Here is a 14,467-nt window from a genome sequence, read left to right as displayed (position 1 = left end):
CTAGTAGGTACTGCGTACATTAGAATAAACTTAATTTCTTTAAAGTAATATGTATGAATATGAATAGTTTACGAATGGAAACATTGACTCTTTCCAAGGCATTGTTTCGTGCAGTGGCCAACTCCATTGATTAGGTCTAGCTGCAAGTTCTTGTATAAGTGCTAGGGCTACTTTTCTATAGTTTGACTAATACACGATTTTTGCAAATAATATACTACAAAACGTGTAGGGAGAACAGCCAGCAGGGGTAAACGGGCAAAGAGGTGGCTCCTATCCCTCCCCCACACAAAAATGAAATAGAAAACAAAGCAAATAAAAAACAAAGTCTGATAAGACAAAATGCCGGTGTGTTTAATAACACACTGATAATGGGGCTTCAATCAGCCGATAAGGTGAAATGGCAATAGGAAAAAAGGTATCAGTGTGGTTTTGGTAACGTTGGGCGAAGGTTCGGAACTGATCGAACCTGTCTCTATTGACGTTTTGCTTAGCAGGTGTGATAGCAACAAGTCAATTAGCATATCTATTCCACCGATAAGAAGCGTAATTGTCATTGCTGAGGTTCTCTTACCATGTATTTTTTTTTATCCAGAAACCTTGTCAAATCGGAGGAGTCGAAGAAGTTACCCAAAATGGAAGTAAACGCCGGTGGACTGGCCCAGCTGACTGATGATAAGATTGCTGACCATGACGCAAGTGCAACCAGAGCGGATACTCGCGACGAAGTCACAACAAACCAAACCCAGGAAATCAGCTCCAGCAGTTCGAGTTCTGTTAAAAGTCAAAAGACCACCACAACCACTCGAGTGACCACCACCAAGACTAGTTCCAGTTCCAGTTCCTCCAGTTGCTCATCCACTGTTATCCCAGATGTTGCCTTCAAGCTGCAACCCTATGAGGAAAGGGACGATATACTCTCGGAACCCATTACCACCATCCACGAAGAACGACGTGTGCTAAGTGAGCAGAAGACCCTCAGTGAATCGAGGACTCGCGATGCATTAACCGGCGAAGAGCAGCTGGTAACTAGTGCCAATTCGAAGTCGAGCAGTGCCCGCTTCAAGAAGATCAGCAGCAACGACAACCTACTCGACCTTGGCGACGAGCAGGACATGCAGGAGCAGCCGTTGACCGCCACGATCACCCAGGAGTCGAGTCTGAGGGAGCGGTTGGAGTGTCCTCAGGATAACCAGAGTATCGACAGGGGTACTCTGACCCTATCCGAGCGGGGAAAGCAGCTGAGCGAGAAAGAAGGCCTCACCACCTACACGGAATGTGAGACGAGTGAAAAGGAGTCCTACCTAGAGGGCCAACAAGTCCTCAACGGCAAAGGCGGTTTCGTTAGCCAGGATGAGAATAGTGACCAACCAACTTACGAACGAGAGGTCAGCGAGACACTAACGATCGTCAACGATGGCGAAAAGCAGGTCACCAAGAAATTGGAACAGAACAAGGAAATTGCTGGCAAAAAGGGTGCCAAGCTCCTTAAGAAGACCGATGAGGAGCGACGTCTTGAGCAGGAGGCCCAAAAGCTGATCGAAAGCTATCAGAAAGTCAAGAAAGAAGCGGAGAAGCTGTACAAGCTGGAATTGGCCGACGATGATCAGGGCTTTGATCTGAGTGCCTTCGAGCAGGCGGAGGAAGAGGATAAGCCAGAAGTTTCTGAGGAAATCAAAGAAGTGAAGGATTCTCAGCCAGTAAAGGTCGATATTCAAATTGAAGAAGAGGTTAAAACACCTAATCAAGTCATAGGGGAAGTCAAAGTGGAAGATGTGAATAAGGAAATTAAAGAGACGGTACAAGTCTCTCAACAGGAAATTAAGAAAGAGGTCAAGGTCTCACACCAAGAAACAAAAGAAACCTTTAAGAGTGAAGAAAAAGATGAGAGTAATGAACTCAAAATAGTTAAGGAGGAGGTCAAAGTAACACATCAGGATCTTAGGGAACAGATCCAGGAGATCGAGGCTGTCAAAGTGGTGCACAAAGAAGTAAAAGTTATTAAGGAAAGTGCTAAAGTCACTACGACCACGAGTCACAAGCAAGCAACTAAAGAAGTAATCATCTCGAAAGAAGATCACAAAAATGATAGCGCACTCCCTGCCGTGTCAACCACAAAAGTAGAGATCATCTCACCTCCCCTGGAAGACGACTTGGGTTATGTCCTCCACAAGCACATTATTTTTCCCCAGGAAAAGGTCAAGACGGCTCCTACGCCACTGCCAAAACCGAAACCCAAACCTCCAGTGCCCACGAACAAACCCAAAATGCCGGTCAATTTGACCAAACCGAAATCAGCACCACCACCGGTGCCCAGTAAGAGGAGTGAGCTATCCGGATCCGGTGGCAAGCCCACACCCACCCAAAGACGCGGCAGCCTGGAGACCGCCCAGCCTCCAAAACCACTAGAACGTATAATTGTCGGTGTGGAGCAGCGGGATGAGCCAGAAAAGCCCCAGCCAATTATCAACTTGGCCAGCGTGGATCTGCCAAATGTGGCGCCCAACAGCAAGCAAGCGACAGTGGAAACGACTCCCGTGGTCGAAATGCCACCGGATGAGCTCCAATTCGAGAGTCACCAACTGCCGGATGACGGTGAAAAGGAAAAGGACTTGCACCAGGAGTCAAATGACCTGCTCAGCGGGTCGTCATCGTCGTCGGTAACCACGCCCATAACAACGCCAATTTTGGTATCTGCCACCTCGTCGATGGACTCGGTGCAAAGTGTCATCGAGGTCGTCAATGGCATGCCCATCATCAGCAATCAGCAAACTGACGACGACGACATTGATGAAGTTGCAGCGTATGACGATGGGATGCATTTGGAGGCCGAAGGTACGAAGGATGTTCGTCCCGTCCAGGAGGTGACAACGTTGACGCTCGACAGGGAACACGAATCAGGTGAGTAACGACCAGACGGATTTCGATATTTTACGTGAATTTCACATTGCTTGTTGGGGGTACAAATTATTTTCTTATACACCTATTACACTTTAAATGAAAATTAAAAAAAAATTATAATTTAATTTAGTTTAAATTATAAATTCACTTGAGCTTTCAAATCCTTAAAAAAAGCGTCTAAAGGTGTGGTAAAATCAATGATTTCAATGATTCCTTTAATAATTATTACGAATTATTTTCTTTGATCCATTAATTATCTTAAATATGCTATGCACGCTATGCTTGAATAATAACCAATTTTGTTTATTTTTCTTAAAGTTCTGATATTTAAATCAGTGAAAATATCGCATTTTGCACTTTCCCACAAAGTTTTTCAAAACTCTTTATGGTTTGCAATTTCTGTTAAAATTCGAAGAGATATTTTTTGGATTTACTGTTTTTTGTCCTTGGGCCTTCATGGTTGTTTACTTAGTTGGTTTTTTGACAATTTCCCAAAGAGTTGAAACCAAAATTCGTCGACGCACGCAATTATCAGCCACCAAATGAGTTTTACAGCCATCGCACTAGTGGTCAGCCTGGAAACTCTGGACCCTCTGGTAACTTGTCACATCGACCACAATTTTAGCTTCCTCTAGCCCCCGGCCACGCCCCTTTTGTTCAGCTAAAACTCCCTTTTTGGGCCATTGCGTATGCAAAACGGCCACTAATGGACTTTATGGACAAGTTTTGTTGGTCGGTTTCGAATTTTATTTTCTGCGCGGGGGCGTTTAATGGCGCCCTTCCAAGTGTGGTGATAATGTTGGTTTTTTGGCCAGTGTTTTTATTGAGGAGATTATGCCATGTAAATTAAGTTTATCTTTCAATTTGTTACTTGATGGCGTTTAATTAGATTAAAGTTAACAGTGATGGAGAACGTCGGAAGTGAAGGGGCTTTTTTTATATTTCTAATTGGATTCCTATCTTGGGCATAATAGAAGTTTGCGTGCTTATGCTATGCTACAAAAATAGTAGTTAACTTTATCGTAAATTTTTGTTTACCGTTTTTATTGGTCTTTATTAAAATTACTTGACTTCAAGAACAGATTTATTGTATATTTATGTTGGGGATTTTAAAATAATAAACAGTAAACGATCAAAACCGTAGGCAAACCGTTTTTATTTCATTGATCAACAAAAATAGGCCTCTGGCAATTCCATAAACCTAAAAAACCGAAATAAATTTCTGAAAGTTAATAAAACGAATATTTTAATACACCTATGGTCGTTTTGGCCTTGCATAATTGTTTGGCTTAAATATTTCATGTGGATTGGATTTGTATCCCTTGCGTTTATAAAGGAAAATTTGCATTTCATTTATGGGCAAAATCCAAGCGCATAAAGGCAGACAAAAACTGGCCATCCAGTTGCAGCCTGTGAAAAATATTGGGGAAATGTTTTAATTAAACAAAAAACAGGCAAATATTGGCACCACTGTCATTCCCCCTCCAATCCGCTCTCAGTTCATAGTTTCCTGAGTTTCAAGCACGCGCCAAAATATTTACATACCAAAATGCGTTTGCTGAGTGGCAATGGGTGGCTGGAATTGGGGATTGTGGGTTCAGATCTCAATATTCGGGGTGTGAAATAATAATGAAATTTTGCCTGGACAACCAGCATCACATTTGCATATGCCAGGAACAGTGGATACTGAGACATTTTTATGAAACTTATAAAATATTTACGGTAACATGTATTTTAGTATATTTCTGGAAAAAATTCTTATTAATTTCTAAAGAACGTTTAATATTAATGTGTTGTTAACAAAACTACAAGAGATATATTAAAAATCAAAATCTTTTGCTGATATATAGTTATGGCGTTTCCTAATTTCTAAATGCATTACCCCATGGTATCGCAATCAGGTTTTTGTTTTTGAAATATCCCAATATGATTCTCTCCACCTCAGCGTCATTGCTTTTAGTGTGGTTCTACTGATAAAACTTAACAAATAAGCTTTTTTTTGTGGCCATTTTCGGTGTTATGTAAAAAATATTATTTTTTCCGTCTCTGGCTGCTGCTATTATTTTATGTGGCTGCGCAAATTTGCAATTAAATCTGCACGAAAATATGCAAGATTTTTTGATTCCACTATTACTATTATTTGTACCTTGAATGATTTTTCTGGAATTTCATGGACGTCATAAAAGGGAATTGCGTTGAGTTTCATAATTATTATTGCTGGCAGCGAAAAAATTTGCTGTGACCGTGTATCGTTAATACTCAGGCAATTGCATTGATAAGACCCAATGAACATTCCATGTGGCTCGGTACTTATCTGTTAGCGGTTTGCCCGCGTTTATGATGACCATATGGCTAAAGCTCTCATCACGATTGTAAATATTGCTGTGCACGAAATGAAAATCATTGTGGTAGAAAACGGCGGTTCCTCTATTTATATCTCTGTATATGCCAAATATCTCACACTGGCTTTCGCCGGTTGGGAATTGAATTGAATTTGAGTCAGCGCCTGGGTCTAAACTTGAGTCTGACTGACATGCATATCTTCGACCAAATTGCTTTTGGGCCCTCAACCACTTGGCCAATTGACAGCTTTTGGCTTATGAACATTCATGGAATTGGCTTACGGCAGCTGTGCTGGTGACATTGTCTTACGTGTGCATATACTATATTTGGAAGTTCTCAATGGGAGGTTTCAATATCTCATTTACTTTGCATTTTACGCTTATTTATTGAATTTATGGCATTTATAGAAAAAAGGAACATTTTTGGCCATCCATACATGGCATAAATATTAGATATTATACCGATTTTAGCATAAGATAAGCATCTCTATAAAAAGTTTTTCCTTCACATTATATTATAATGGCTTTAAAGATTTTATTTTTTACATTTTATAGTGTAAGAACTGTTATGTAAGAGTCAGGTTGTCTACTGATTTCCAGCAGTTTGTTGATGGCTGTCTGGTCTGTTCATTTGGATACAAGTATTTGCGACATTTACAGGTCGAACACCCAGGAAGTTGAAAACCTTTTTCCCTCCCGAACCACCGAACAAATTTGACCCATGCAATTCTCGACTTTTGGCGGTGTGTGTCACGAATGTTGCACAAAATTTATCGCTTTTGTGAATATAAAACAAGATAGAATACTATAGCTGAGTTTCCCGACTATCGGATACCCATTATTCAGCTAGTGAAAGTACGAACCAGAAATTTCAACATTTTCTATTAGGAAAAATTAGACAAATTAATTAGGAAAAAATTATAAAATTAATTCAAAATTTTTGAAAATTTGAAATTTACAATACATTCTAACTCTGGAAGCTGCAAGCTTAATCTCTGTATATATACTTTACATGGTCGAAAGCGCTTCCTTTTACCGGTTACATACATTTCAACGAATCAGGTATACCCTTTTACTCTTGGACTAACGGGTATAATTAATTTGAAATTAATTTTCAATTTCGATTTTCATTGCAGTTCGGTTGAATTGGTTGTTCCTTTTGTTGGCTCTGTGCAGTTTTCCTGATGTAATTACACGCTGTCCTATTTGTTGCTGTTGTTGTCATTGGCGCCTCGGGGTCCTTTGATTAGATTTTGTAGCTAATTTTATTGTGGTGCGGTTTTGTGGCTTATTCAATTGTTTTGTTGCCAATGCAAAAAGTGTTCGGATGCAGCTGTGGAAACCCAAATCCAAATCGAAATCGAATCCAATGTAAACTTCTGTTTAGTCTGCCGTATTGTGTTCATTCATTCATTCGATTTGTTTTCCCGCCTGCTGGGGATTTATCTTTTCGCTTTGCTAGTATATATATTTGCTTCGATTTTCAATTGGGTCTTCTCTGTTTGTTTTCCTTTGCATTGCCTTAAAAGTGCAACTCAATGTTGACCAAGTACTTGTATGATTTTTCGTTTTCCATTCGCCGCTCCTATAGAAATATTTATATATATTTACATATGTATGCATGCATGCGACTTTGGGTATTCGAAGCTCTGCGATGATATGTAAATGGAAAAGTAAAATGTCAAGGATGAAAACTGGGTTCATATTTCCAGAGTAAGGGAAATTGCAGTAAGAGGAATTACAGTCCAGGGCTCACTCAATCAACCCATTCATTCGGTCAATCATGCTCAGATCTCTGTGACTCTCAGCTGCTTATCATTATTTTGCCCTTATTTATGGGGCAGCCACTTTTAACCCCACCAGTGGTTTTCACGGAACTGTCAAATTAAACGCCATTTAACAGCAATCACATCGCATTGCATCGATATTTAGCAGCATTTTGCGGTTGTAGCTTTTTAGCGTTTTGTGGTTTTGACAAACATTTTCAAATGGTAATTGTTAGGCTTTTTTGGATAAAAACCACAGATTTTTCTATTTAAATTTAATGAAGGGTATTGAATAACATATTTTGGAGTCTTGCAGTTGTTTTTATAAAGCTGAAATTAAATATAGATGTGTAGAGGATTGCTATTTATTTAAAATGCCGCCCTTCATTAATTTGGTTTGTTTTGATAGTGGCAATATAGATTCTATCACTCTCATAACGACTTTGTCTTTGCCACCGTTAGTGCAACTCCCGATCTCAGTTCCCAGGCATTATCATTTTGTGTGGGGCTAAGCTCATTAACGGATCCACCGAAAAGAGTCGGACTTTTGGCCGCCTTATGGGGTTAACCCCATTCGGAGGAACCTAATCAGCTGTCAGGTGGTGTTCAGTTCAGGTGAGAAAGGAGGTGCCGGGAGAAAGAAGGTGTCAACTGTGCCTGCTGCACTTTCAAATCCAATTAAGAGTGTGAACTTGCCGGAGTCTTGGAAATTAACAGTCAGATAGCCGGGGCACAAACAAAGTGACATTGTCACATTAAATGCGAAATGTGCAACAGTAGCTACTGGAGATAAGGGGCGAAAGAAGTCGTTGGAGGTGTAGGCCAAAAAAAAAAATGGCAAAAACAAAACAGAACTCGCAGGAGCCAAGCCCAGCTGCACTTTTGTGTCAGAAAGCTGAATACAGCTAAGTGCATATAGAGAACCCAACGAGCCCCAACCCACCTCAAGCCTCATTACAGCTCCTTTCTGGCACACTCAAAAAACGAATGGGCCGATTTAAAAGAAAATAGTAAGCCTATTGTTTTAAGAAGTCTGAACAATGTCTTACTGAGGAGAAAGAACTGATAAAAATTAAATATTTTTAAGAATCGCTTAATATGGCATTTTGAATACTGAATAAATACTTAATACTTAGTAAATAGTTGAATTTGTCAGTCATCGATTAATATTTTAAAGTATTAATGCATTGCAAATAGATTTTTCTTTTACTTAGCTCAAGCTCAATTTTTAAAGTAGAAATTTCCGCTATTCAACATTTTCTCTAACTGCATCTCGAAAGCCTGACAGTTTGCTGTGCAGCCTGCGCTGCCTGCAATTATCACATTTCCAAATGGTCACGGACCACGAAATCTCGAGTTCAGATATGAGGCGACCCCTCCAGTTGCTCTACGACTTCATAAGGCGCATGGAAGACCAAATTCAGCCCTCTCCACTCAAGTTCTGCACTCCGGGCCACCAGAGGTTCTCCTATCCACATCCAAAACCCAATCCCCCCCCCCGTGTGTGTGTGTCATAATTCTCGCCAGCTTGACATTTATGATGTGGTCGCGGTCATGTGATTTTTCCAACCGAACCGATTTCGCAGACCGATAAAACAATGGCAATGAAGTCATGATGTCTCCGCAAACAGGAGAATTGGTCATGGTGCGAAAAGCATGTAATTACCTTTGCTCTTACTTGAATCTTTAGGTTCAGCGAGTACCTAGAGTAAAGAGTACCTAGTTTTTTAACTTTAGTATGTGCCATGAAAAATTAAAAACATTTAGAGATTCAATACATTTTCCAGGCATTTGAATAAGGGGTCTTATTGACCTTTCTAGTTGCTTCCTTTTCATTTAAATAACAGTGGAATGATATTTCAACATATTATGAATTCCCTATTGTGGTAAAGCACTAAAGTTAAAGCTCAGTGTCCAATAAAAAGAAATATAGCTTAAGGACTTTAAAACCATTTGGCCGTAACCCAGCCGTAAAAGTAGAGACAATAAACGCTTTTAAAGTCCTATGCAAAAGTATCTTAGAACCGAGTGATTTACGGTCAGCATTCGCAGGTCCAAAACCTATTCAATTACACAGTGGAAAGCCAAAGGATTTTTAGGGCCATCGCCTCATCATTCTAATTATACGATCAGTGCGAACATTAAAGCACTCTTTCCGAGACGAAAATATTTCTATTGAAAGCAAACCCCTTTTGCGTTCGGCTAATAAAGCTAGCAAACTATAATCATAAAACACGAAACTCAATTACCGCATTTGTTGCTCAAGGCCACAAATAACCGATGTTACGATGCGTCAACATTTTCTCCACTCGAAACCAAAGTTCCAGGATGGACACTGCTCCAAGAAGTATATTTTCGTGGGCTAAACGGAGGGCAGTGGTAGGTCCAGTTGTCTGCGAGCCAGTGATTCATTGTTTTATTACCCCGAAAATGAGGCCTTCTTCTTTTCACCCATTCTCCGCTTGCATAATTATGCGCAGCAATGTCTGTCAGCAAAAATCTTCCTCATGGCGGCTTGTAAAATACAAAAAAAAATATTTAAAAAAGAAACACAAGGACAATCATAAGTCAACAAAAAGAAACGACAAAAAGACTAAACACGCTTGTCTGTTTATTACAAATTTTTTTTGTTTATTTCTTAACTATTTAAGGAATATATTGTATAACCTCTCTAGTCGAAGTAACGTAATAAGGAGTATCCAAGGTTCTGCAAATTGAACAAGGAGTCGAATTTTCTTCCTATATTTCTTAGCAAGAGCACGGCTTTAAGCCATTTGCAATAACATGTCAGTACTGAAGACCGTATTCGTTTGAACAGTTTGTGTTTAGTCTTAGCCGACCGATTAAATGTGGGGCTATGCACAGCATACTTTAAAATGACGCTTAATGTTTTTCACCACAGGTATGTCTATCCTGCCGTTCTCACACTTACACGATGTTTTCAACTATTAAAGGTGGCTACCTATGTTGAGTTTTTTTTATTAAAAAGATCCACGGCTATTTTATTAAGTATTATAAAGTATATTTTGTAATTTTAAAATTTTTTTTGAGTGCAATCCGTCCTGATCCGGCGGCTTTTCTCAAACATTCATAAAAAATGTCTGGAGCTTTAAGACCTGGGGGAATCCTCCACGCCTTGCAGCCCTTTCCTCTGGGCATTTAATTCTCTTTTTTAGTGCTAGTCCGTCTTGTCAGCAGGATTAAGCAATTTTCAGCTTGGCTTGCGATTTTTTTCCCTTGCCATTTTTGTGCAACTCCTACTATTTGGCTCGCCATTTCCTTTAGTCCCAATGACGAGCGAAAAAAGTTACAAAAAAAAAAGGAGTAGGCCGTGGAGCAGCCGCTAAAAATTTGCGATGCGTTAAATTTCGTTAATTTAACTTGTGAGAATTTGGCGAGACAGAGAAGGCTAAAGGGCCAATGAAAATCCCAGGTGTTAATGTGCTTAAAACTGTTGTAAAAAGTTGTAATTCTAATAGGAAACATAAGAAATACTTTGAGTTCTTACATAGGAACTAAATTTTTGGAAACGCAATTGCGATATAGTAATTCCCGTCTGGTTTTTGAATACTTTTTGGCATATCGACGGTACGCAACTTGTGCATCGGCCGCAAGACAATATAAAATCAATGCCTTCGTCTTCTCACCAATTACCTGCGGTTTCTTGCAGATCTTCACCGCAAACACTGGGGTAAAAACTCGAATTCGCTCTGCGGTCGATTGTCCTGAGTCCTGCAACCGATTCCTGTAGCCACAGACTGGGCGTTAATATTGAATATAATTTGCGGCGAATTATTCATGAGTTGGCGGGGCAATTCTTGCGGCAATTATCCAACGCGTATGCCATAGGCCTGTAGAATCAGAACCCGGTCTTTCACTTTCAGGGACTTTTTGGGGAGTGTTGTGCAAACTGAAAATCGCAAAATCGGGTTAAACCGCAGCGTTGAAAAGGACAGTGAGGCATATGCAACGAATCTGGAGTTTCGAACTGCGAACTGTCATAACTGAGATTGCACTGAAACAAATGCTGTATTTATTTGTGAGGTAAAAGACTGCTCACTTTAGTAAGAATATGATAACTGACTCTAAAATCGAGCCAACTTTCTCTATAACTATTTATATTAACTGAGTTTATAATGCGCACTGGCTTTACTACATTTTCAATTGGTTTTTTGGGTGTGTCAAGCTAATAAATATCATTCTGCATTCTGCGGTATTTAAGTTTGTTTAAGTGTGAATGCCGAAAGGCATTTGGCTCCGTTGGTTTCGATTGCAAACGATATTTGCCCGCTGCTGTTGTTGGTGTAATTGTTTATGCTGTTGTTGTTGCTGTTGTCACATCCTGCGTTGGCAATTCCCAGGACACCAGGAAAATGGGCACGGGGAGTGGCCGGGGTCAGGGGCAGAGACAGAGCAGAGCCAACCTATTGACATTGACAGTTATAGCCGGGAGTGTATTTATACAACAGCGCAGATATGTGGAACAGAAGTCAGACGTTGGCGCGAGTTGGCTGGTTTTGGTGCAAAGTGGTTACCACTGCTGCCTTCCTCCAATTTAACCCCCTTCCAGCCCAGAATTGTCAACGCTGCTGTTGTCATAGCCAGAATTGTGCATGAGTGCCCTGGCCCATCTGCGAACAGTGAATTGGGCCGCTCTTCGAATCGCGGTCGGTTGGGTTGAGTGGGTTAAGCACGTTAAGAGGAGGACTCCCCTGGCAGGGTCTTTAAAGGATGTTCCCTTTAAACTTATAATATACTAGGTATTCTATCTATGCCCTACGATGTTACATGTAAAACATTGTACACCTGTTTCTGAAATAGTTTTATTTAAATTCTGTGAACCATTCTCTGAACCCTTCATTACCTATGCTCCCCTTTCCCATCAGTTAAGTAGCCATTACAGCCCCCACATAACCTACAGAAATATGCAATCCCTGCCATTCGCTAATCGATTGAGGCCTTTTGTGAACAGCATCCCAGACCAAGTATCATTACCCACAGCATACCAACAGGCTGCCCCACCGCAGACACGCCAGACATCTCGTAGCCCCCCGTTTGGAGTCCCCTTTTGTGGAACTAAGGAATTAACCAAAAACAATTTTCCACTCAGGCGGAGGCAGGCAGCCAGCTGGAAAAATGCCCGAACAGAACGACACGAAACGCCAGAGCCGCATCATAATGGCCCAGAGCAAAGACGCATCTCTGGGATGCAAATGTATCTATTAAACAGAAATCAGGCAGAGGGCCCGCAGCCACCAGAAACAGATACAGAAACAGAAAACGGGCAGCAAGCAACGAGCCGGGCTAAGCACTTCACACCAAAGTGTCAATTGCATTTTTGTGGTTGGTCGCCCATGGACGCCATGAACAGGGCCTTCGAGCACTTAATGCAACAATAAAACAATCAAAGTGTCTAGAAAATCGATGGAAATCAACGCAGCCATGGTCTTTCTGTGCATCCAGTTCCAAGTAGCCATAGCCCGGCCACTTTGGCCAGTCGGCCGGCAGCAAATGGAAATTCGATGTGAAGTGTGCGTATCAGCGACTGTCGCACTGCAGTGCATCCCAGATCCAAGATTCCAGACTCCAGATCCGAGAGACAGGAACAGGGACCGGGACCGGGACCGAAGACCAAAGCCAAAGACCCAAGACCACACACTTGACTGTCAGTGAGGAGCTCTACAATTCGGTTGGATCCTGCGGCACTTGACGGCCAAGTTGGCGATGGGAACGTGCCACTGAAAATTTTCAAAACTATCGTGAAAACATTAATATGTTTTTAAAATAAAAATAAAATAATTTAGTGTTTCAGTGACAAAATGCTAAGTAAACATTTTAAGAGATCACTTTTAGTCTTACAGCCTTTTAGGCTATCATCCCTAGGGCTGATTAAACAGTTCCCCTTGGGGCAACAAAGTAGCATGTAGATGACTGCGAGGCAGAGGCACTCGCAAAGACCTTTTCACACCTCCCACATCCACTTGTGCCACCGACTTGGCTTAGTGTCAAGTGGTTGCAAGGGGCCCCGGCTCCTGAATACCGACTCCACTCTCTACTATCACGTGGGTGTTAATTACTCATGTCCCTGCCTCAAAACCTTCGCCATGCCCATCGGCATCATCATCTGCATCAGCAGAACTTTGTGTCAACTCGAGTCAGGGATCTCGGTGAATTTTTTTATACCCTGTCCTTGCTAAGGATCCAGAAGGGTATATCCAAATTTTTGGTAATGATGCAGAATACATCGTTCATAAAAAGGAAGTTCCCAATGAATCTCAATGACTTATCCATGAGGAACCTTCTAGCTTAAAACATACAAGTTTTTCAAATTCGTTAGATTTTCGTTTACATAACTTGGAAATTATAATAATTTTCAAAACAGGCTGATGCCCAGGTATCACAAAGCGCAGAGTTGCTCTACCAAACTGTCCCTTCTTGTATGCGCTCACTTTGGTTTTTAGCAAGGAAGTGCAATCAACTCTGCCGCTGCCATCGCCTGGCCATAAAAGTTGCGCCACGGACAGTTTGAACAGACATTTTGGACAGTTTCGGACATTTGGAACAAGTTGAGGAGAGCGGTTCAAGGAGACCGCTCCACCGCTTGCCGCCGCTCTGCCATTTGAAGGCCCGCATCCTCCGTGATCCGATGGGATTGGACTGGGGACACAGTTAAGGGACATCAAACAAAAGTTGAAGGGATTTGCGACCCGAAAATGGCAATGCCAAAGCCCCTTTCTTCTCCCTCTTCCCAGCTCCATTGCCTATTTGACTTGGCTGGGGGCTTTGGGATGGGGCTCAGTTTCGTTTTCGGCATTTTCGCTTTTTGATCATTTTTCAAATGCAGGTAGAGTTGGGAGACAGTTCGTGTCTTGGTGTCTTTCGGATGGCGGCAGCGGGAAGTGCTTCTTGGCTGCATGACAAATTATTTGTTACGTTCTTTTTTCGGTTAATTTATGGTGTAAGATGTTTGCCAGCAGCGGTTTTGCAAACTTGACTTCGCTTCGTAGAATTTTTGTTGATGCTAGTCTAATATAATATAAAAGCTGGAAAGTAGTGAGTAAAACGTTATGAATTCTCAGTTCTTTAAAGTAGCAATAATAAAATAATTAACTTGCTGTATAAAATCATGTCAATGTTCCTGAAATTCAGTTCGTAGCAATTCTGTTTGGGTGTATTGAATATTGATATCAATATCGATATGATTGTGCGTATTGAACTAATTTCCTGCTTCGGCCAATCGAATCGTACGCTATTCGCCACATTTTCCGTGTTTTTCATAACCTCAAAAGCGATGTCAAAGCGAGACAGAGATGGGCTCTAAGTGACCCACGCCGGACACTTTTCCAGCCAGGAAATTGCCACTCAAAACGCCACGCGCACTTCCGTCAGCCCATGAACATGGCGAACAAACTAATCAGAACCCACGATATAGTAATGCAAATGTATCTGGGGATCGGGAGT

The 14,467-nt window shown here is 41.2% G+C and overlaps 1 protein-coding gene across 3 annotated transcripts in view, besides 1 other annotated feature; it reads left to right on the top strand.

The window, feature by feature from the left end:
- Nucleotides 1-14,467, top strand: part of bbg (big bang) — a 123,449-nt gene that overhangs the window by 25,765 nt on the left and 83,217 nt on the right. For 2 of the 3 annotated variants that reach the window (NM_140448.3, NM_001259826.1), the window contains exon 4: nucleotides 593-2,898. In NM_140448.3, coding sequence (NP_648705.2) covers nucleotides 593-2,898 — 2,306 coding nt within the window. Of the gene's footprint in view, nucleotides 1-437; nucleotides 495-592; nucleotides 2,899-14,467 lie in introns of those variants that run through there. The other variant, NM_001144481.2, reaches the window with a different exon arrangement.
- Nucleotides 6,035-6,336: a mobile genetic element.

This window comes from Drosophila melanogaster, chromosome 3L (assembly GCF_000001215.4).
Source record: "Drosophila melanogaster chromosome 3L".
NCBI classification, from domain to species: domain Eukaryota; kingdom Metazoa; phylum Arthropoda; class Insecta; order Diptera; family Drosophilidae; genus Drosophila; species Drosophila melanogaster.
The sequence above is the reverse complement of the archived record's forward strand: the minus strand, read 5'-3'. Positions and strand labels throughout refer to the sequence as shown.